This window comes from Mastigoproctus giganteus, chromosome 6 (assembly GCF_048544385.1).
Source record: "Mastigoproctus giganteus isolate SK-2022 chromosome 6, ASM4854438v1, whole genome shotgun sequence".
Lineage (NCBI taxonomy): Eukaryota > Metazoa > Arthropoda > Arachnida > Uropygi > Thelyphonidae > Mastigoproctus > Mastigoproctus giganteus.
The window spans coordinates 73,688,204-73,714,137 of NC_143580.1; the positions used below are offsets into that span (position 1 = coordinate 73,688,204).

Consider the following 25,934-nt stretch of genomic DNA (forward strand, 5'->3'; position numbering starts at 1 on the left):
GTCTAGATTTACTTGAAGCAGCAAACACTGATTAACGTCTTTAACCACTTGGGAAGAAGGAAATTTTAATGTCCCTAACCAGGAAGCAATATTTGAGATACCATGGTTTTTAGAAATATTGCTGCCTCTGCAACTAAAACTTAAGCTTTCTCTTTTGTGCTTAGTTTACTTGGCTTCTAAACAGCTGCTAACTACACCTACCATGGAATACTGTTTTAACACCATGGTGGAATCCCCTACAACCTTTCTTAAGCTCCTAGACTTAATCCACAATAATGCAGTCAGGTTTGTAGTAATGATCCCACTCTTACTACCTCACTCCACTGCCTATCAAACAGTTCAGTTTAATACCTACATGATAGGCAGTGGAGTTAAGAAGTTATTGCTGCATGTTTTTTCTACATATATTTCCTCTGAATGTTTCTTTTGAATTAGCACCAGCATTTCAACCTCTTTCTTCATACCAGTTTGAACATGGCATAAAGCTTGTCAATGATTATTTACAGTTCAACTTGAAACTCATAAAACTAACTTTCATTCTTCCTCATTTGCCCTTTCTACATCTGCTCTTTTGAATCATCTTTCTGTGTATTTCCTGAAAATTATGAGCTAAAGAAATTTAAGTCCAGTGTCAACAAGTATGTTCTGTCTTCTTGACCCAAAACTTAACCACTGTATTGGAGTACTATAGGTTCCAACAGCTCTTCAAGTTTGTGAGTATCGTTAAAAAAAAAAAGTTGCCTGTGCCTACTGTGTTCACATACCTCTATAGCTTTTTGAAGAATATGTTAGTAGTATCTGATTTGCATGTTTACAGAGTGTAAAATCAATTTCACTCTGATGTCTCTTTTTGTGATTTTTTTTTTCATGTACACTTTGGACAAAACATTTTTTTTTTTTTTTTGTATGTTCTGGATATTGTCTATTCCAAATTTCAGCTTTGTACAATTAATTATCTTGTAAAATTCTTTTGGCAAAAAAAAATAAAATAAAATAAAATAAATGTGGAAAATTTAATAAGAAATAGAATGAAGGCAGTAGAACATGGCATAATTTTATCTATTCATTATAAACCAAACATACCACATTCTTTTTCATCAGTGCCACCAGGACAATCATCCAACGAATCACATTTGTAGATTATGTCAATACAGTTCCATACACCACTTGCATTATTACAAGATAAATAATCTGAAAAGAAGGATATACAGTTTGTTTGCTTTTGTTTGTAAATTTGACATTTATATGAATGTTAATGTCAATACTGATTGTTTCATTAACAGTAATTAATTACAAATGCATATAAATTTATATATGATTAATTAAAAATACCTTATTATATACAATAAAAAAATTAATTATTATGAGTAAGGCCTATATTGAACAGTCCTACAATTAAGCATTATTTAATGTACTGTCAGCTTAGCATTAAATATACACGAATTCTAAAGCAATAAGTATGTAACAATAACAAATATTTTGTTATATCAAGCACTTTAAACTGTAATGATAACGTAATTTTTTCGAACAATTTTATAAATACTTGTAAAATTAAGTGAGGAAATAAGATTCATACAAATTTGTTTCACCATTTCTGTTTCCTACTACTACTCAAAGTACAATTCTTGGGTTTTTGTTTCTTCTTCTTCTTCTGCTATTTCTTGTTTTATTTTATTTTTTTATCCCATACTCTGAACATTATCAAACTTATTAATTTCATCCACAGTTTACATATTCCCACTGAGCAGAACTTTTCATCCTTGTCATCTTAAATAAATGAAAATAGACTCTCCATTGTTATTATTTATATTTCCTGAGTTTCACCATCAACAAAAATTGCTCAACGTTGATGCAACTGTTCTTTATGTTATATCTCGTATCCGTATGCAAGTTATTTATATCAGTGTTACAAATGTAGGTATGAAGTGAATATACATATATATATACGTTTAAATTTGTAAAATAATAAGAGAAGTTTACCTTCAATATAGTACGTAGAACACTTCTTCAGAAGTGTTTTACGTACTAAAAGTAAGAATTAGAATCTCAATGTGTTCTACACATCAACGTAGAACGCATTGAGCATTACAGCTCTGGTTCATACTATATACGTTTAAAATAATAAATAGTTGTAGCGAAAAGTAACGGCTAAAAAAAGTAAGATATATTAATAAATAGGGATGGTTTATGGACCCGGGGAACTGTTAGTAATAGCAGAAATACTTAGCAACCACAATGGAATGTACAGTATATAAGAAGATTACAGTATGAGTGGGGAATGCTGACCTGTCAGATGCAGTTACCATGGAAAAGCTAAATAAGTGCCTCAAAAATAAAAGCAGTTAGATAAATTGTAGAATTCTTAAAGTACCGATTTAAATTGACTCAAATTAATAGCATAGCTTAATTTGCGGTACTCACCTTTTTATATAATCTGCAATTGACGTGTTGAGATAGGATAAAATTGTAGTTGAGTTTAAAAATTGGAATTAATATGGATACGTTTATATTTTGGAAACGGAGTTTATTTATTTATTTATTTTTTTGGTAGTTGTTGGTGCATAGGCTTCTGTGGCCATAATGCACCTCCCAAGATTTTTGCAGTACTTTGATCCAAGCCCGAGGCGGGAATCGAACCCGCGACCTTTGGATTGCCAGGCAAGCACTTTACCCACCTGGCTAGCCCGGTCGGCAACAGAGTTTAAAATATGCTCAAGGAAATAGAAGTGCATGTCTTCATCCTTGGTTGTCATGAATTAAAAGTTGAAATGATAAAGCTAGGAAAGTTAAACTGAGGAGGCCAAGAGCCGTAACGAATTGGCTTTCGTTGTTAACGTCTTCAGTTGGCGATAGTGGGAGGGAGTGAACGTGTGTATTTAAAAGACTATGTTCGTGTGATGTTCTGTGATACATGTGGTAATCTCAGGTGCATGAGATTCCAAGCCGGTGAGAGGTTATAAGATAGTTTGGCATTTAATATATTAAATTTAGAATGATGACGAAACCACTCGATAATAAGGGCTTTGTACCGAAAAATTTTAATTTAATGATAGGGATGGCTGAATCAACTAATGGGGTGTGGTTGTGGGCTTGTATATGTAATGTGAGTTCTGTATTTGATTGTACTGTTCTAAAGCTATTGTAGTGGTAATATGCGCATGTGTTTGATGTTTTTGTGGACCCATATTTAGAGGTTGTACTACCAATGTAGCATGCATTACAGTTTTGTTGACATTTAATTAGATAAACGATATTGTTCATGTCACTGATTTGATATTTATGTGTGTCTTTATATGAATTAAACATTGATTATATGTTGAAAATATGAGAGTGATGTCTGTACTGGTAAATAATTGACGGAACTGTCTAGCAAGATCACTGTGGTAAGGAATAACAACATGTGTGTTACTGAGTGTAATGTGTTTGGATGGTTTGTTGATATTATTTTGGACGGTGGTGATAATTTGTTGGATTGGTCTTCTTGTGTAGAACTGTATTTGATGGCATTATAAATTTGATTATAGAAGACAGCTTTTTTTATACTAAGTGGATGGTGCGACTCGAAATGTAAATATTTTCTGGTATGGGTATTTTTTCTGTAAATTCTAGTTCCGAGTTTAGTATCTGTTTTATATATGGTGAGATTAAGGAAATTAATCTGTCCGTTTTCTTCTAATTCGAGGGTAAATTTTAATCTGTCGTGCGTTGAATTAAATTTAATAAAAAGGTTATCAATTATGGTTTTGTCTCCTATGATAAGGATGTCATCTGCATATCGGGTATATAATTTAATCTCTGGAGGAAGAGGTTGTAAAATTTGATTTTCTATGGAGGCTAGGTATATTTCGGATAGGGAGCTGAGATTCCCAATCCCATAGGTAAACCATTATTTGTTGGTATATCTGATTGTGGAACCAGAAATATTTAGCATCTAATAAAAATGATGTAAGTTCTAATATACTATTGATTGAGAGAGAGAGGTGTGGTTGGTTAAGGTGCTATCATCCATTAGGAAATTACATAAAGCTTGTAGTGTAGATGGCAGGTGTAAATTAGTGTATAAAGAAACTACATCGAAAGATGCTAAAATGTCTTTATTGGAGATTGTAATAGGACTTATTTTTCAAAAGCTTGGGTGGTGTTATTAATTTTATATTTTGAAAATCTTGTAAGGCCGAAAATGATCTTAACAAGAAAGGACGATAAATTGGCAAAAGCTGATTTATTGAAGGAGATTATTGGTCTTAGTGGGTGGTTGGGTTTGTGTATTTTGGTAACACCAAACATGTGGGGTATGATATTTCGTATTCCGATTTGTTTTAAAGTGTGTAAGGTGATTTCTTTATTTGTCCTTAATTTTCTTAAGATTATGTCAAGTTTATTTTGTGTTTGGATATGTTGTACGTATTATCAGGTTTGTATGTATCCTGGTCAGATAGGATTTGTTTCATTTTGTCGACATATGTATTTTTATTAAGAATCACTATGGTATTGCCTTTGTCAGCTTTCTGTGTAATAACATGCGGATTATTTTGTATTTTCTGTATGTCTTTTAGCTGTTGTTTATTTATATTAGATTGGAGTTTTTAATTAAGGATGAAATTCGCCTGATGCATTATATGCCATTTGTCTGGGTGGTTGTTCAGTTTGGTCTGAAGTTCTATGATGCATTCTTTAGAGGGGTATTGGTTGTCTTTTATAGCAAATTAAATCCGTATTCAAGGCTAGCGAGTTCAGTAGTGGTAAAGGGTAAAGGTAATCTAGTTTTAAAATTTTTCAGTACGAAGCCTTTTTTTTCAGTATCATAGAGTGGTTTCATCATCGTTCTAAATTTAATGTATTAAATGCCAAACTACCCTATAACCTCTCACTGGCTTGGAATCTCATGCACCTGAGATTACTACATGTATCAAAGAGAATCACGGGAACATAGTCTTTTAAATACACGCATTCACTCCCCCCCACTATCGCCAACTGAAGACGTTAACAACGAAAGCCAATTCGTTATGGCTCTTGGCCTCCTCAGTTTAACTTTTAATTCATGCAACCAAGGATGAAGATGTGCACTTCTATTTCCTTGAGCATATTTTAAACTCCGTTTCAAAAATATAAACGTATCCATATTAATTCCAATTTTGAAACTCAACTACCATTTTATCCTATCTCAACACGTCAATTGCAGATTTATAAAAAGGTGAGTATACTGCAAATTAAGCTATGCTATTAATTTGAGTCAATAAAAGCAGATTAAACAAAATAAAATAAAATACAATAAATAGTACTTAATGCTATAGATCCTAAGATTTTAACTTCTTCATCAAGGGTCAGCAGCCAAAATCAAAGGAAATACAACAAGAAGTAAGGCCTCTGTTTCTGATATGAAATATACATAGAAAACAGAAAAAAGCCAGCTAATGTATATATCATAGCCAACTTGACAGAGACCAAAAAGAACAGTAATAAGAAATAGGAAACAAATCAAATCTGATTAAAATTAAAAGTAAAAAGCTAAAATCAAGATAAAGTTAATTCCAATAAATGTAAATTGAATAAAATAGCAAGCAGCCAAGGTGAATTTAAAAGTAAAAAGCAAAAAACAAAAATCAAAACAAAGTTAATTCCAATAAATGTTAAACAGAATAAAATATCAAGCAGCTATAAGTGAATTGAAACAATTCTGATTAAAATTAAAAGTAAAAAGCAAAAATCAAGATAAAGTTAATTCCAATAAAAGTTAAATTGAATTAAATTAAACTGCTCGAGCACTACTTTATCTTCTTCCAATTGCTTTTTACTGTTCTTAGACTTATATAACTTATTTCTTGTGAGCGATTAGGTTGACTGAAAGCAATATTCAAGATGCTACTTTTCTGCTATCTCTCCTTTTTTCATCTACAACAAAGTTTAGAATCTTTTAAAGCTAATTTGTAAATAAAATACAATAAATTTAAAGCTACTTTGTAAGTTATAGATTTCTCCCCTATACTGGTCGATATGCCTTATCTGTTTAATTACCGATTTCCTAATCACTCCGTTTATGTTTACATTGACCTATTTACATCTTCTCTGAGCTGGATATCATCATTCTTCTCTTTCTTAGTGATTCCTTTCTACTTCTGTCAATATCTCTCTCTCTCTCTCTCTCTCTCTGGGTAACTCAGGAATTTTTTTGCCTGGTGCAGCATAAGCCTCAGACTTCCTTGCACCATATAGCTAAAAATAATAATAATAATAAACTTCTCTCAGCCCATTTCACCGACTCCTGCCTGACACCACAGTAAGTTGCCCTACTTTGACTATATCCTTTTGTCTTCACATTACATTTCCTTTGTTTAAATTCAATTAAGGCTGCTTTTTTTTTTTTTTTTTTTTTATGAAAACCCCAAACACGAAAGGTATCAAAACCTATAGTACTCAGTACTGTGCATGGGTTGAAGGAGAAGTATGGGGGAGGGTGATGCTGGAAACTTTGCTCTAGAGACTAAACATGGGTTTCACCACTTCAAGCCTCCAATAAGCAAAGTGGGGGTATTTCACCGGTTGATGAAAGTCATCTACCACTGCTTGCTATTTTATTCAATTTAAATTTTATTGGAATTAATTTTATCTTGATTTTTGCTTTTAATTTTAATCAGATTTGTTTAAATTCACTTATAGCTGCTTGCTATTTTATCCTATTTAACGTTTATTGGAATTAACTTTTTTTTTTTTTTTTTTTTTTACTTTTAAATTCACATTGGCTACTTGCTATTTTATTCAATTTACATTTATTGGAATTAACTTTATCTTGGTTTTTGCTTTTTACTTTAATCAGATTTGATTTGTTTCCTATTTCTTATTACTGTTCTTTTTGGTCTCTGTCGGGTCGGCTATAATATATACGTTAGCTAGCTTTTTCCATTTGCTACGTATATTTCATATCAGAAACAGACTTTACTTCTTGCTGTATTTGGTTTTGGCAGCTGACCCTGGATGAAGAAGTTAAAGTCTTAGGATCTATAGCATTAAGTACTATTTATTGTATTTTATTTTATTTTGTTTAATCTGCTTTTATTTTTCAGGCACTTATTTAATTTTTCCATGGTAACTACATCTGACAGGTCAGCATTCCTCACTCATACTCTAATCTACTTATATATATATATATATATATTAGTCAATTTTATTATATGGTTATCTGTCTGTAGGGTATTAGGTGTATAAGGACCAAACTAACAAGTTAGTAAAAGAAAACTAACTTTAGTCTGGAAGGTCTATATACTAAAGGCAAGAGCTAATAATAGAATGTAAAGGAAAATAAACTTGGAATAGTGAAAATAATGAAAAAATGTAAATAAAAAAGGAAAATAACATTCTTCCTCTTGGTCATTGGTCTGCTACTTCTTCAGGGGCTTTGAGCAGACTGATAGCCAGACTAAAAGAATGTCTTGCACATACCTATTTCTGTTGTCCCCATTCCAGTTTTGCCTGAGTTTAATTTTTTAGGTGATTGTATAGAAAATAAATGAGAAGCGATAATAAATGAGAAAAGATAATGTGTTAAATTTAAATTTTGTAAAAATAGTGTAAGAATTAGCAAACTGGAATAGGTGACACAAAGCCTAATGGGTATGTATCAGATTAAATGAGAACAGGTCCTTACTTCCTTCTTGTACTGTAGTGGTCAGACTGAAAAAAGAGATCAAATTCCTGCCTTCTGATTGTTTTATGTGTGCTGACTAAATGATAGTGCGCAGCCACGCTTTTCATTATTTTCACTATTCTAATTTTATTTTCCTTTACATTCTACTATTAGCTCTCACCTTTAGTATATAGGCCTTTCAGACTAAAGCTAGTTTTCTTTTACTAACTTGTTAGTTTGGTTCTTATTCACCTAATACCCTACAGATAGATACCATATAATAAAATTGACTAATATAATTTCATGCAAGTATAATGTCTAATTGCCCCTTGTACAATAGCATTAACATTGCACACCTGACTTTGACCTATTATGGTAAACTTTGCTAAATATCATTTTTATAGTCTTCAGTAAGAACACAATATATATGACTCTGTTAGTACCCAGACTTACTCTTCAGCTACTAATTATTATTATTATTTTCCTATTATAAATTTAATTAAAATTATATAAGAAACTCTATAAATTCCATCTATAAGGGAAGTAAGGGGTATTAACATGGAACCTGGCCTTATAATTTCTTATAACCTTATAACGCCATGAATAAAACTACGTATAGGAACAACATGCTGTATGGGTATCACAGCATAAATTACACCCTGGGTATAGACATGACCACACAAGACCAGACAATTCCTGAAAATGGTCATATAGCATGCAATGCCGCCACACCACAAATGAATAAATCGAAACCCGATGGACCAAAAGTTTTTAATTTCTTCCCATACATCGAAGACTATATAGAGTCTACACCATCAGAGTCTACTAAAATTTAAAAAATGTAACAGTAATTATGCAAAACATGTCCCACTTTGCCAAAATAAAGCTAGTTTTCTTTTACTAATTTGTTAGTTTGATCCTTATACAGCTAATACCCTAGAGATAGATACCATATAATACAATTGACTAATATAATTTCATGCACGTATAATGCCTAATTGCCCCTTGTACAATAGCATTAACGTTGCACACCTGACTTTGACCTATTATGGTAAACTTTATTAAATATCATTTTTATAGTCTTCAGTAAGAACATAATATATATATAAACCTGGGTTCCTGAACTTGCTGCTGTTCTTTGCTGCCTTTTTTCACTTTGTTATTCCAAAGGTGTTTTGCCTTCTGCTTGGAAATTTGCTCATATCCAGCCAGTTCCTAAAAAGGGTGACAAATCCCTCCCATACAATTATTGTCCCATTGCAATTACTTCTACTCTTTCTAAAGTAATGGAGAAATCAATTAACCACCAACTCTTAAACCACCTAGAAACCTTCCGTCTGATCAATGATCACCAGTATGGTTTCCGTCAGTGTTGATCCACTGGTGATATTCTGGCTTATGTTACCCATTTATGGACAAATTCAATGGAAAAGTTCGGTGAAACATAAGCAGTTGCTCTTGACATCTCAAAGGCTTTCAATTGTGTTTGGCATAAAGGTTTCCTAAACAAGCTTCCATCTTATGGTTTGCCAACTGTTTTTTCTCAAAAGGTTATCCAGTTTTCTCTCTGCCTGCTCACTGAGGGTAATGGTAGATGGCTCTCTGTCTTCTAACTTCTCCACTAATGCTTGTGTCCCCCAGCATTAGGTTCAGTTCTTTCCCCCACTCCTTTCCTCTTGTATATTAATGACCTTCTTCCATTGACTGGAAATCCTATCCATAGTTTTGCCGACGATAGCACATTGCATTCCACTTTCCAGTTTAAGAAACCTTACCCTGCTCAATCAGCTTCAATTTCTCGAATATCCACTACCAATTCCTTAAATTCTGATCTTCGGGTAATTCTCCAGTGGGGCAAAGACAACTTAGTTGGCTTCAATCCTTCTAAAACTCAGTTCTGTCTTATATCTCGCAAAAAGAATTCTTCAGCTCCTATGCTTATCTTTGGCGACACTCCGATTTCTCGGCAAGATGATATATCTCTTTTGGGGGTTACCCTGACTTTTAATCTCTCTTGGTACAAGCACATTACAAATATTGCTTCCTCTGTTTCTAAAAAACTTGGTTTTCTCTTTCGTTCTCATCGTTACTTTTCTTGCAAACAGCTGTTCACTCTGTACAAATCACAAATCTGCCTAACCATGGAATATTGTTCCCACATTTGGGCAGTCCCCCCAAAACCTCTATCAGGCTTCTAGATTCTATTCAGAAGAGGGCAGTTGGTTAATTAATGACTCATCTCTAACAGAGTCTCTCCATTCATTGTGTCATAGACGTACTGTTTCAGCTGCATGCCTTTTCTACAGATGTTCTTCTGAATTGGCTTCTATAATTCCCGCTCTCTCTTTCAAAACTGTCCGAACACGTGCCACCACCAGTCAACATCCATTTACTGTCCAACTTCAAACTCACAGAACCAACTTTTCATCTTCCTTGTTTATTCATTCAACTGCCATTTTCTGGAACAACCTTCCTTCATACATATTTCCCGAAAATTACATTCCATAGAAGTTCAAGTCTAATTTCAACAAACATCTTCTTTCGTCTTCTCAATCTCCAACCCAAGCATGGTACTAATAGGCTCAAATACCTCTCGTGTTTGGGTTTTTCATAAAAAAAACGTCACTTACTACCAGCCGACATAGCTTAATGAGTACTTTGAAACAATCTTTACAGATGAAAGTCCCTTTGCAGTAAGAAGAAACTGTAGTAGTGAATCTGAGGAATGCAAAATCAATGGTATGGAAATTATAGAGGACTAGAATACCAATGGTGAATATTTTTCCAAAACTGTTTCAGAGAAGAAGAAAAGATTAATACTGAAATAATTACAAAAACCTCTTCCTTGACTCCCTGCTGTTAGTTAAAGTGTCAGTGGGACAGACTTGGGTAATAAAATTACTAAAAGTGCAATTTGATAATTTTTGTTACCTATGGACACGTCTTGTTGCACTGATATATGATTCACTCTTGCCTGTGCATGGCTTTCACAGCATTACATTGAAGTCTAATTTGATTTTGCTCACCAGTTTCATTAGCCACTCTATTGGCAAATCTTTCTCTATCAAGCTCACATCGTTTGTTTCTTCCTGTCTTGCAATCCTTCATCTGTCTTCTTTACTTTCAGTCAGTTTTCTTCTCATTTCTTCCATAAATAAAAAATAACCACTTCCACTTCACCCTTCTGTTCGTTCGAAATACCTGTCCAGTTGAGCCTTAAACTTATTTAGGCTATCAACTTCCATGACAAGGGATGGAAGTCTATTCCACCAACCAACCACCCGCTGGCTAAAGGCAAATTTCCTCACGTCTATCCCACATCTGTCTTTTCTCAATCTGAAAGTGGTAATAGTAGTAGTAGTAGTAGTAGTAGTAGTAGTAGTAGTGGCACATGATGCAAGAAAGCAAGTGTAGGAGCTTATGCAGCATCAGCCAAAAAAAAAAAAAAAAATCACACCATTCCCTCCAAATGCCTGTCCAGTTCCTCCTTAAATTTATTTAACCTATCAACTTCCACAACGACAGATGGAAGTTTGTTCCAGCAATTAACCACCCGCTGGCTAAAGGCAAATTTCCGCACATCTATTCTACATCTGTCCTTTCTTAATTTGAACTTATGTCCCCGTAGGTTGGTAATCTGAACAAGTGGAAGGATCCCATCAGAATTCAGCGTGCTCAACCCATTCAAGGCCTTATAGACCTCAATCAGATCACCGCGCAGGTGCCTAGTCTCCAGCCACTGCAATTTGCAGAACTTAAGCCTCTCTTGGTAAGAGAATCCCTTCATTCCCCTCACCAATCGTGTTGCTCTTCTCTGTACACGCTCAAGCAAATCTACATCCTTCCTAAAATGAGGTCTCCAGACCTGTACGCAGTACTCAAGCCGTGGCCTGACCATTGCCTTATACAGAGGGACAATCACCTCCTTTTCCCTGCTAGCAAAATTCCTATATATCATTGACAAAATCCCATGACCCGCCCTAGCAGCCTGTCTGCACTGCTCAGAAAACTTCATATCTGACTGCACAATTACTCCCAGGTCTTTTTCATTTTCTACCACCTTAAGTGTAGTACCACACAGTTGGTACGTGTCTCTGGGGTTACTTCTACCCATATGCAGTACTTTGCATTTGTCAAGGTTGAACTTCAGTTGCCACTTCTTAGCCCATCTGCCCAAATTATCTAGATCCTGTTGCAGTAGCACACTGCCATTACTGTCATTAACAACCCTGCCAACCTTTGTGTCATCTGCAAACTTCGACATTAAGCCTGATATACCTTCATCAATATCATTGATAAATACAAAAAACAACAGTGGACCCAACACCGAACCCTGTGGGACTCCACTAATAACATTAGTCCACGAAGAGCAGCACCCATTGATTACCACCCTCTGTCTTCTCCCACTTAACCATCCTTTTATCCATTGTAGCAACTTACCCTTAATACCATTCTGCTCCAATTTGTACAGTAGTCTTTCATGCGCAACAGTGTCAAAAGCTTTCCTGAAATCCAAGTATAATCAATGGACACTGCTCATCGTGGACTAATGTTATTAGTGGAGTCCCTCAGGGTTCAGTATTGGGTCCATTATTGTTTTCTGTATTTATAAATGATATTGATGATGGTATATCAAGTTTAATGTCCAAGTTTTCAGACGATACGAAGGTTGGCAGGGTTGTCAAGGACACTACTGACACTATGCTACTGCAATAGGATCTGGAAAGGTTGAGCAGATGGGCTGAGAGGTGGCAAATGAAGTTTAACACTGACAAATGTAAAGTACTACATATGGGAAACAGCAACCCCAGAGCAACGTATCAACTCTGTGGTACTACACTGACAGTGGTAGAGAATGAAAAGGACCTGGGGATGGTTGTGCAGGCAGATATGAAGTTTTCTGAGCAGTGCAGATGGGCTGCAAGAGTAGCTCATGGTGTATTGTCGATGATATATAGGAATTTTTCTAGCAGGGATAAGGAGGCGATTATTCCCTGGTATAAGGCAATGGTCAGACCACACCTGGAGTACTGTATACAGGTCTGGAGGCCTCATTTCAAGAAGGATGTAGAGATGCTGGAACGAGTACAGAGAAGGGCAACAAGATTAGCGAATGGAACAAAGGGGTGCTCTTACGAAGAAAGGCTTAAGTTTTGCAAATTACAGTGTCTGGAGACTAGGCACCGGCGAGGCGATCTGATAGAAGTGTATAAAGCCTTGAATGGTTTGAGCATGCTCAATGCTGATGGGATTCTTCCTCTTGCTCAGAATAATCACCTGATCAGAATAATCACATTATGTCAAGGATCTGGGTTTAAGGAGTGTATCGAAATCAGGCAACAACTCAGTGTTCTTATGGGCCTATATGAGAGCTTGAAGGACAGGGTGGATGCCCTCGAAGGAACTAAATTGAGGGGCCCATCAAGCTCTCAGCTGCCCACATCAACGCCAGAGCTTGCACTTGGTCATCGTGAAACACAGCGGCAACCCCCAAGGCAGAATGCGTTGGTCCCAAAGGAACTAGTAGTTGTTGGTGACTCTATTGTCAGGGAAATGGGGAACATGCTTTGTAAAAAGGATAGGTGGAACAGGACCAGGGTATGTCTGTCAGGGGCAAAGGTCGATGACGTTGTAGAGCAGATATCATCTTTTAAGGGCACAAGAGGTGATATAGAATAATCACGTAATCAATGGACAATGCACTTAGTGGACTAATGTGGAGACCCCCAGGGTTTAGTGTTGGGTCCATTGTTCTTTTATGTATTTATCAATTATATTGATGAAGGTATATCAGGCTTAATGTCCAAGTCTGCAGATGATATGGAGGCTGGCAGGGTGGTTATGACAGTACACTAATGCAAGTGGGGGCAGATGAGCTGAGAGGTGGCCAATGAAGTTTAACATTGACTGATGCAAAGTACTGCATATGGGTTGCAGTAACCCCAGAGTGATGTACAATAATTCAGACAATCTGATGTACAAACAGTGCAACACAACACTCAGGGAAGTGGAGAATAAAAGGCCTGAGGATAATTGTGCAGTCAGATATAAAGTTTTCTGAACATTGCAGACAGGATGCTAGAGCAGGTCATGGGGTCTTGTCAATAATATACAGGAATTTTGCTAGCAGGGAAAAGGAAGTCATTATTCCATTGTATAAGGCAATGGACAGGCCACACCATGAGTACTGTATACATATCTGGAGGCCTCATTTTAGGAAGGATATAGAGCTGCTGGAATGAATACAGAGAAGGGCAATGAGATTGGTGACAGAAACAAAGGGTTGCTCTTACCAAGGAAAGCTTAAGTTCTGAAAACTGAAATGTCTGGAGACCAGCTCCTCCAAGGTGATCTGCTTGAGGTGTATAAGGCCTTGAATGGTTTGAGCAAGCTCATTGCTGTTGGGATTCTTCAGATTACGAAACCTGATCAGGCATAAATTTAAATTGAGGAAAGACAGTTGCAGAATAGATATGCATAAATTTGCCTTTAGCCAGCGGGTGGTTGTTTTCTGGAAGAAACTCCCATCTGTCGTTGAAGTTGATAGCTTAAATAAATTCAAGGAAAAAACTGAACAGGCTTTTGGAGGGAATGGACAGGTGAAATGGGAAGGGTTTTTTTTTTTGACTGATGCCACATAAGCTTGCTTTCTTGCATATGATGCAAGAAAGCAAGCTTATGTGGCATCAGTCAAAAAATTAATGCTAATCCTAATCCTACAGTGAATAATTCAGACAACTAAGATGAGCAGTGGTTGAATCAACTGATAACTGAGAATCTGACAGAAAAAGTACATGGGTTTGACAGAATTCAAAAGGAAATGGACATCACTGAGATTAGAACTGAGACCACGTATATTTGTGAAATGAAAGAGGAAGTGTTTGGGAGGTTTAGATCTTTTAGCATATAAGTTTGTTCTATTAGTTTGACAATTCATAGTGTATTCAGTTGTAAGAAAAGGTGGGGGTGACAGCTGTATGAAGTAATGAAATTTTTGGATATGGTGATCACATAGTAAGAATATACCCAACTCCTTGACATAACATGGATTTGACAATGCCCCTGCATACACACTACTCGGACTCCCTTCAGTCACTATCAGGCAGAGTAGAGGCAGTGAGATTATACACTAGCTGATCTAAAAGCCTCCTAGAGCGATACCTATAGGTTCGGTTCGGTGTACTAAAGGCAGGCCTGCAAACACCGCTGTAGAGCTGTACCCTTGAAATGTAAGGAAGATTGGATCTCATCATGATGTCCATCATAACAGCATCATACTTTGATGCTGTTATGATGTCCATCATAACAGCCATCATGATGTCCATCATAACAGCCATCAATCATACTTTATGCTGGAAGAGATGGGGAGGATTTACTGGAGCTTTGCTCTGGAGACTAAACATGGGTTCCACCATCTCAAGCCTCAAACAAGCAAAGTGGTGGTATTTCACTGGTTGATGAGAGTTACCTACCATTTAATATTGCCTGGTAACACAGAGGAGCGGCATTCCTCCGTGTGGTGTGAATGGCACACCTCAACCCCTGCTTACCTTGGTTCGCACCTGGGTGGTTATACCCACAATGTGTGTTAGGTGCTGTATTTCAGTACTTGCACATGGGAGTTATATCCAGGGTTACTGACAGTCCCTCCCTTGTGAAAGTGCAAACTGAGGATTGGGCTGTCACTGAATGACCGGACTTTGCCAAAATTAGGCCCAGTTGACTGGAGAGTCACCTCTATATCAGTTTCATCAGCATTTTAGACTCCCAGGTAGCAAGCACAGGTTGGCATATCTGAGAGAATGTCTGCAAAACCTAACAGCTTTTATGATTACCTACCTGAATGCTTTCCATTTTGAATTTGCAGTTGGTAATTTCATTAGGTGGCCTCACTCAATATAATTTAAAAACTGTCTGACACCACTGCAGTCACCTTTATGACAACAAAATCTCTCTCCCCTTTCAGTGACACCAATTCCAGGAATTTTAGTAAATAAATCTGATGAATTTGAGGTGCTGGTCAAAACAAAGGCAGATATTGTTGGGGATATCAGAAAGGTGGTGTCACATGAAGATATAAGGAATGCAGAATTGGAATTTTGAGAGTACAATGTGTACAGAAAGGATAGACAGGACAGGAAGGAAGGAAGGAAGGAAGGGGTTATGCTATTAGTTAAGAAACACAAAATGTAAGGAAGTGCATCCAGTTGACATTGGTGGACAATGCAATGTTGAGTCAGTGTGGTGGGACATAAGCACTGGAAAAGAGAAAATGAGAGTAGGAGTGTGTTGTAGGCTTAATGGCTCTGATGAGAATAATGAACAACTGTGTACAAAGAAACAGAGTGGGCCAGTAAATCAGATTGTCTTATAATAGGTAATTTTAACATCCTGGATACTGAATGGAACTTGTGATTTGGTCACTTGCACATTAGCAAGATTTTGTGGATTTATTGGATGACTGTTTCCTACATCAGCATGTTCGGAGGCAACTAGAGGGAGTAATACTCTTGATGTGATTATCAGTAGTGATTCTTCATGCATTAGAATCTGCAGTTAAAAGACTCACTAGGTGGAAGTGATCACAGTGTGCTGATGTGAAATTTACTCAAAGAGGTAACTACCATCAGAGGTAAAGTAATGGGTTTTTGCTTTCGAAAAGGTGATACGGGGTTTTCAGACAGTTTATAATTCTATACAGTGGGACCAACTGATGATGTAACCAACAGTAAATTCCAAATGGGAAGCATTCAAAGAATTAATCTTGGAAGTTAATGGGCTTTTCACACCAAGAAATATTGTTCAAGGTTTAGCCTAAATGGATGTCAGATGAACTAATGACACATGTGGCAGAGAAGAAAATTGCATTTAATACATATAAATTATCAGGTGAAACAGAAGCCTGTGGTAGATATAAGCTGATCTGTAATCAAGTCACAAAGCTGATTTGATTACAAATTGACTTGGTTATGCAGACAAAGGCAGATTATGAGAAATCTTTGGCTAAGGATGCAAAGAAAAACAGCAAAGAGTTGTTTACTTATGTAAACTCAAGAAGAAAGGGTATAATCAGATTGGTACATTTGATACCAATGGTTCAACTGTTAATGATCCTGCTCCGGTAGCTAACAAACTGAATGAGTATTTTACATCTACATTTACACACATGAGCAGTTATTCAGGGAAGAGATTTATTAAACTCTGGCAATGAGCTAAATGATTTTCTAGTAACTGAGAGCAAAGTGCAGAAATTGTCAAAGGTAAACATAAGGAAGGCATCTGGTGTGGATGGGATCTATCCAGTTATATTAAAGGAGGCAGCAAAAGAAGTAAGCAAACCCTTAGCCATAATTATGAGAGCTTCCTTGGAAACAGGGAAGGTCCCCATGGACTGGAGATGTGCAAATGTGACCCCAATTCACAAAGGAAGATCAAAGGGTAACACAAGTAATTACAGACCTGTTAGTTGAATTTCTGTTCTGAGGAAATTAATGGAAGCACTGATTAAAGAAGCACCGCAGGATCATCTAGACAAGACTTTAGTTATAGCTTGGACACAGCATGGGTTTGTTAAGAGGAAGTCTTGTCTGACCAATCTGATTGGATACTATGATGTGGTCACAAAGGACCCGAATGCAAAAAATAATTTTGATATTATATACTTGGATTTTAGGAAAGCTTTTGATACTGTTGCACATGGAAGACTATTGTAGAAATTGGGGCAGTATGGAATTAAGAGAAAATTGCTATTATGGATAAAGGGATGGTTGGATGGGAGAAGACAGAGAGTGGTAATCAATGGACACTGCTCTTCATGTTCTTATGTTATTGATGGAGTCCTCCAAGGTTCAGTGTTGCATTTTAGGAAGGATGTAGATCTGCTGAAATGAGTACAGAGAAGGGCAACAAGATTAGTGAATGAAATAAAGGGATGCTCTTACGAAGAAAGGCTTAAGTTCTGCAAATTACAGTGTTTAAAGACTAGTGATCTGCAAGGTGACTGATCTGATTGAGGTGTATAAGGCCTTGAATGGGTTGAGCAAGCTCAATGCTGATGGATGGGATTCTTCCTCTTGCCCAGATTAATCCCCTGAGGGGACATAAATTCAAACTGAGGAAAGACAGTTGTAGAATAGATGTGCAGAAATTTGCCTTTAGCCAGCGGGTGGTTGATTGCTGGAACAAACTTCGATCTGTCATTTTAGAAGTTGACAGCTTAAATAAATTCAAGGCAGAACTATACAAACATCTGGAGCAAATGGCTGGGTGAAATGGGAAGGGTTGATTTTTTTTTGTTTACTTGCATCATATGGCTCTACTAATGCTAATCTTTAAGTTAGCAGTGGTGGCAGCCTCATTTATAGTAAAGGTGGTGCTGGGTACATAACAGGTGCCAATTTTCTTTTTAATTTTGGAAAACAATGATATTTTTTTTTTTGTTAATTCTGTTTGAACAAAGCCAGTATGTCATCATTTCTTAATGGACTGCAATACTTATTCATATACAAAATTTTAAGCTTAAAAATATATATAATTTTTTAAAACCTGCATTTTCAAAAATACAAAAAAATTAACTTTGTTAAAAATTAGAAAAAAAACATACTGGACATAAAAAAAGAATATCAGTTATATAATCTCTTACATTTTCCAATTTCAAAGACTGTTAAATTTGTGAAATTTCAAACTGCATTCCAAATGTATATTATAAATATTCATAAAAAATTAAAAAATATTGTGTATATTCAATACTATTAGTTACTTCCATTTTCAGGTTTACTTCAAAATTTATTTCATATTTGGTGCCTTTCACTGCACAAGAAATTTGAAACTATGCATAATGCTTTGAGCAGAGTAGCAATCATTTCGAGAGAATATGGGTTTTGTGTTATTGTCTTTATGCTGAGAAAACAATAATAAATCTTTCATAAAAACTATGATAAGACGGTAGATGTTTATAGACTTAGTGAGAAAGGAAAAACAATAGTTACTTCAAGTGACACCAGTGCTTTCTGCACGAGTGTCACATCTAACATTGTGACAGGAAGCTGGGAGTTTAATGGTGCCTCTTTAATTTCTATGAGAGCATTAACTCTGTTTCTCAAGTCCTTATAAAAGCCGACTGGAATGCTGAATTGGCACTTAATATCCTCACATTCTCTGCAACAAAAGAACACAAACACATTCTTTGTCCATATCAATTCCCATGACAGGAACCCTGCAAAAAGGTGACAAGTACCACAATGTACGTAGTTATGATTTGCAAGAGAATTGCTATTAACTGTTCTCTCCTGAGTTAAGGTATTCCAATACTTTAGCTTTTGGATTTGCTACTGTTGTTTAAGACATGATTTTAGTCTAAAATTAATTAAAAAATACTGCATAAACTAAGTGATAAGAGGATAACAATGTTACACTATTCCAGACTATGTTAAAGTAGTATGAACTATATGAAGGGGTGTCAAAATGTTCATACCCTTACCTAGAAATAATAGCCCAAAAAAAGGTGAAACTTCACAGGAACTTTAATCCTTTTCTATGTATTCTCCATGTATAGTAACACATTTCTCCCATCTGTGGATCAGTTGTTTATTGCCTCGATCAAAGAAGTCTGCACTTTTTGCCTGAAACCAAGATTCCACTTCATTGATGACTTCCTGAGACGAATCAAAGAGGCTTCCAAGCAATCGTTTCTTCATTATACACCCAGCATCTGTCATTTGTTACCAATTGATCAAAAAAGTTCTCAACATCCGCATTACACAAATCCAACAGTTGGCGAGAACATTGCATTCAACATTGCTTCTGCAAAGGCATCAGCAATCTTGGAACCAATTATGCAGAGACCTTAGACATGTGCAGATGATCATGTAAAATGCTGTGGGCAGACCCATAACTAATTCCCACTGCAGTTGCAATGAAAGGAATTGTCACATGTCTGTCACTCAGCACCAGCTGCTCAACCTTTGCAACTGTCTCACTGTCGGTGGATATTGATGGCCTTCCTTCTCTTGGATCGTCAAAGACACTGGTACAACTGTATTGGAACTTCTGTTTCCACTTTTTTAGTGTCACAGGATAGACAATTCTGCCCATACACATCTTTCATTTCTTCATCAATTTCCTGAGCTGTCTTGCCCTGCAAATGCGGGAACTTGATCACTGCTCGATACTACACTTTTTCAACCATAGCATCCTTTCGGGCTCTACCTCTGATGTACGATCACCTACGGGAATGAAATTTCATATATTAGTTATTGAATATGTAGACAATTTATATTAAAAACGGCATCTTCCTAATGATGCTTTATCTAGGTTAGGGTACGAACCTTTTGATACCCCCTTGTACTACTACATTTGTAAATAATACTATTGACTTTATAAATACTTAGCTAAATAAAAAAATAAGCTAAATAAGCAAACCTATGAAATTAGGACATTTGAACTATTTATTTACTATAATTTAAAATGCTGCAATTATATACTATAATGTACCACACTACAAGTTACTATTTAGAAGATACAAAACAAAGGCTCTACAAATATTAAATTGTAACTTATTAAATCCTTAGCTGAATTCAAAAATAATCTAATATGTGATTAGGAAAATTAAAATTATATATTAAACCCAAATTAGTATGTTAATTAAGTAAAAAAAATCTTCAAAATTGTTAAGAAACATCAAAATTGGTGGCATATACTTAGTAACTTTCAGAAAGGTGGCAAAATTGGCGGCATACACTTATTAAGTTTCGGGAAGGTGGCAGAAAAGTGCATTGAGCCATTAAGCTTAATTATGAGGCCATCACTGGACTTGTGAGAAATTCAAATGGCTTGGAAAAATGTCAATGTATCTGGTCAGTTTTTGATAGAGAAGGAATCTGGATGGAAACACAGCATGGTTTTTTGATGGGAAAATCATGTTTAACCAACTTGGTTAACTATTTTTAAAGAGCCACTGGTGATGTGGATGTAGAAAACAGTCTCAACGTTGTTTATTTGAATTTCAGCAAAGCATTTAAATCAGTCCCACATGAGAGGTTACCATATAAGATGAAGTATATGGGAATCACATAGAACGTAGCCCAGTGGTGAGCGAGAGTGCATAGCACACATTCCTTGAGTGGACCGGCGTTCAAGCCCATGACTACTAAATATGATAAATATTTGTGTTGATGATTTATTGTAAACTCTACTGACTTGGTTGTCGTGCCGGAGTATAAACAGAAAATTTAATTTTAGGCCTGACGTAGCTGAGTGGTCAGGAGCGAGAGTGCATAGCACGCGTTCCTTGAGTGGACCGGGGTTCAAGCCCGTGACTACTAAATATGATAAATATTTGTGTTGACGATTTATTGTAAACTCTATTGACTTGGTTGTCGTGCTGGAGTATAAATGAATTTTTTTTTTTAAAGCCTTATATGGATAACAGAATAGCTGAAGGGGTTTTGTGTTTAATGGTTACTCGTCAGACTGGGTTAAAATGAGAAGTGAAATTCTCCAAAGGGTCAGTACTGGAACCACTGTTGTTTTTGATTTTCTTAAATGAAATCAACCAAGGGATATAGGGCATGATATAAAAATTTACAGATGAGGTCAAGATTGGTAGAGTGGTTAATAATTAGCAACATGCAGTACTTCTTCAGGATAACTTCGATTTTAGAGATGATCAGAGAAGTGGCAGCCAAGTTTTAAAATAATATAGCAAAATGCACTAGGAGAATAGCAACTCAAATTCACTTATACACTCAGTGCAGTTGAATTAAAAAACAGTAGAGGTAGAAAGGGATTTGGGAGTTTTGATTTGGTTGGACATTAAATTCTCCGAGCAATGTAGGCAGGTGGAAAGGAAGACTCATGGTGTCCTATCAACAATTTATTGAACATTTGTTTGTAGAGATAGGGATGTCCTAATCCCACTATATAATGCTATTGTAAGACTGCACTATGAACACCATGTTCAAGTATGGAGATCGCAATGAAAAAAAGACATTGAACTTCTTGAAAGGACGGGAAATACATCTGGTGAGATTTGCATAAGCATATCCATATGATAATAAAGACTTTGTATATGTGGGTTACAGAGCTTGGTAACTAAGCACTATATTGACCTAACTGAGGTGTATGAGGTTCTGAGAGGAGAAAGTAAAAGGACCAATGGTGAAATTTTCGTTGTTATAAATGATACCAGAACTAGAGGCCATAGCTTTGAATTATGGGGGATATTTTCATTTGGCCAGCAAGTTGTTGATTACTGGAATAAGTTACCTTCATAAGTGACTGAGGTTGAACAGCCTGGGAAGGTTCAAAAGTCAGATGGATAGGAACATACATGAGGAGGAAGTCAAATAGGTACTTTATTTATTTTGCATTTTTTTTTTTTTTTGGCTGGTTCAGCAAAACCCTCTGGCTTCCTTGCACAATATGGCTAACACACAATACTGCTGTCTGCACATTTTTAATTTCCTCTTGTGTGTGCACATTTTTAATTTCCTCTGGTGTCTGCACATTTTTAGAGGCTATTGGATTATTTGTGGTAAGATATCGTCAGAATATCTCCTGTGCCTTGTTTCATGCCTTTCTCTGTGCTTTGCACTCTACATTTTACCACAGTTTTGGAAATAGAGTCGAAGTGTCTTTGGAATTGTAATTGCTGTTGCCTGAACAATACATTCTGTGATGTACTTTATTGCATCACTTTTTGGCTGCTGACTGACTGTTGGTATTAAACTCTACCAATTATTTAACAGCATTTCCATTCCGACTGATAAATCTTCCACCGTGGTATACTAGATGGTGAAATGGTCTCCCATTACACAGGATGTAAATCATGCGGGGGGGGAGTGATCACTACCATAAATATTTTCTTTGCCTACCCATGTGCAGACAGACAGAGAGGAGAGAGAAGGGTAGCAGATAGCGTGATTCAATGGCAGTAAATGTATGAGTGGGCAAGTGGAAAAAGGCATCAGTGTAAAAAGGCATCAGTGTAAAAACAAAAAAGTTAAAAAGAGTAATTTAAAAAGGCAGTGAGTATGCAATTAATGAAATTAATGATATGGTTCTACTGAATATCAAGAAAGGGTTAGGCCAAAATATAAAAAACACTAGGTTTTGTCACAAAAAGCAAGGATGCTACCAAAAAAAAAAAAACAGGAGGGAAAATGGGGGGGGGGATTTAGCCTAAACAGGTGAAAAACAGGGGATTTTGGTAAAAAGCAGGAATATTTCCCAAAAAACAGAAGGAAAAACAGGAGTTTTTTTGAAATAAAGGTCTTTTCAAAGTATACAGTGCAATAAAAATTTAATTTTGCAGGCATAATATACATTTTATATTAAAATACAGCCTAAACAGGTGAAAAACTGGGCTATTTAAACATTTTATTTCCAGTATAAAAAAGCATCTTCAAATGTCATATCTGAAAGTTCCTTGATTGCATTTGTCACAGCTACCATAACTTCTGCTTCGCTGGAAAAGTGTTCTTTAGTTTTAAAAAAATAAAAATAAGTAAATAAATAAATATGGTGAAATGTCAGAAGAATAAGGAGGATGTTGTAAATTACTATAACACAAATCAGTAGGTATAGTTGCCCCCTTTTCAAAGTCTCTGACTGGTGGGAGGGGGAGAGTAAGTAGTGAAAGCAATCCTGAAACATCATATAAAATATACATTTTTTAGACATATTCATATACATATATATAACATATACATACATCATATAGATACAAATAAATTAGAATGAGAGTTAACATAAAAAATAAAATGCCAGCAGTATGGCAAGACAACAGCAAAAATAGTCTAAATTAAACCTAAATTAAATCAAACCAAACAGGGAGGGAAGAGAGGGCTAACAAGAATAAAAATACTGCAGCAGAAACTCTCTAAAATAATTTAGAAAATCTAAATGTAAAAATAATAATTTATTGAATTTTGAAAGCCAATTAAATAGAAATTTAACGGCACCCCCTCTGACGGGCACCAGATCCAAATTTATGTGAAATATCACAAACAGAGATGTAAACCACTACAATGAAACATCAGGACCACCGCTGTTCAAGTCCCCTGAATTGGCGGTTTGATCTGGGGATCGGGTGGTAGACTGATCTTTCAATCGATTCTCCTTTGCGGCGATTTGTCTAGCGATCAAAATTCAGTGATTTCCTGACCATTATTGGCCTTGTGGTCCTCTGTTGAGATGGGGCGTAATGGTCAGTCTATTTTTGATTTATTTTTGTTTTGCTTTTGTTTTGTTAACTAACAGGTCTGTAATTACTCATGTCACCCTTTCATCCCCTTTGTGAATTGGAGATACATTTGCACATCTCCAGTCCATGGGGACCTCCACTGAGTCCAACGATGCTCTTATAAATTGTGGTTAAGGGTTTGCTTACTTCCTTTAATATAAAGGAAGGAATGGATAGATCTCATTCACGCAAGCATACATGCACCTGTTCCTATTCTTAGCTACCCTAACACAGCCCATATATTTATTGTTTCGCGATGACTCCCAGCAGTTCCTGAATTCCCCAGAAACTTGTTTTCCAGGTTGCTATTCATTCCAATAGAAGCAGTGCAAGAATTACTTCCGCCTCTGCCCACAGCTACTGTTAATCTATTAGTCTGTGAATCTCCCCAAGCTAGCAGTTTTCTGACCCACCTAACATTGCCTCGACAGCATCAGCAAATATTCTTGCATCCTTTCTATTTAAGTGTATCCCATCCCTGTAGAAGCAATCTCTCCTGTTAACAAGCACAGAGCACGCTGAGATAAATTCTACCTGATTAGCCTTGCACAATCTCTCCAGTGCTGAATTGATTGACAAGGCCCTCATCATATACTCCCTGCTATCGTGTCTGGACAGAAATGCAGACACTTTCAAATTTAACCCCTAACTCGTGACTTTTTTTGACACCGACCTGTATTTGTTAATTAAATCCGCAGATCTACTACATTTAATGTCATTAGTGGCAACGCGTACAACAATATCACCTTTTGTGCCTTTAAAAGATGATATCTGCTCTACAATGTTATCAACTTTTGCCCTTGGCAGATATACTCTGGTCCTATTCCACCTGTCCTTTTTGCAGAATATATTTCCTGTTTCCTTGACAATTGAGTCACCAACAATAACTAACTTCTGTGGGACCAGCACATTCTGCCCTGAAGATTGCCACTGTGTTGTCTGGTGCATAAGAGTGAACTCTGGCATTGAATTGGACAGCTGAGGGTTTGATGGACTCCCCATTTTATTTCCTTCAAGGGCATCTACCCGACTCTTCAAACTCTCAGAGATGGCCATCAGAATGCCGAGTTGGTGCCTAATTTCTTGACACCCTCTGTACCTAGCACACACAAAGACATCCTCTATGGCTGGATCATAGAAAAAGGATATCAAATTTTCTGGAGAACACTACCACTGCTCAAAATCTCATTAATTAGTTGATTTAGCTCTCATCATGTCATCAGAAGGCCTCCGTAGCCGAGTGGGCAGGAGCGGGAGTGCAGTAGCACACGCTCTTTGAGTAGACCGGGGTTCAAGCCCCTGACTGCTGAATACGGTCTATCTGCCAACCCGCACTGGACCAGCATGGCAGATTATGGTCCATTTCCCTCAGCATGAAAAGTTGAGGAGGCTTCCATCTTGCAGTGGGTTGATAATGGCTGCACTTTACTTTTTTTTTTTTTACATGTCATCATATTTAGAACAGAGATTCACTTGTAAAAAATTGTGACAGTTGATCTCATAACCTTGTTAATTTTTAAAGTAGCTCATATGCATAAAACATCATGTACCATGGTATTTTATTTCTAGTCTATGAGGTTTTATTATTAGTTTAAAATATCATGGTACATTTTCGACGCATTAAATTTCATGTTATATACCTTCAAAAAATGCATAAAATAACATATAATATCACATTTACTTCAAAATGGAATGTAAATTATTTTTTCTCTACTCTTCTATAATCTGTAATTGCTTAAGAAACCATAGTCAACTCCTGTTGCCATTGTGTTGTATCAATTAGAACATTAAAATTTTTCCACTCTTGTATCAATAAGAATGTTCAAATTCTTATGCTACTGTTATAGTAATGATATAGGCAGTACTTGGAGGTTTTCTACCTAGTTTTGTAGCAGTGTAATTAGTATTGGAAGAGGTCTATAAATATAATTTATAACAATACAAATGTGTTTTAATAATGTGCCTTTATCATACAGTATATAATGTAATCTAAAAGAGAGCACAGTTTGTACTGTCATCAAATAATTGAGATTAGCTCAGTGCTGTTCTTCAGTTGCTCAGTTTCGTGTG

At 36.1% G+C, this 25,934-nt stretch overlaps 1 protein-coding gene across 1 annotated transcript in view; it reads right to left on the bottom strand.

The window, feature by feature from the left end:
- LOC150084410 (transmembrane protease serine 5-like) overlaps positions 1–25,934 on the bottom strand; it is a 289,626-nt gene that overhangs the window by 253,063 nt on the left and 10,629 nt on the right. The window contains exon 2 of the mRNA XM_090375211.1: positions 1,084–1,191. Coding sequence (XP_090231337.1) covers positions 1,084–1,191 — 108 coding nt within the window. The remainder of the gene's footprint in view (positions 1–1,083; positions 1,192–25,934) is intronic.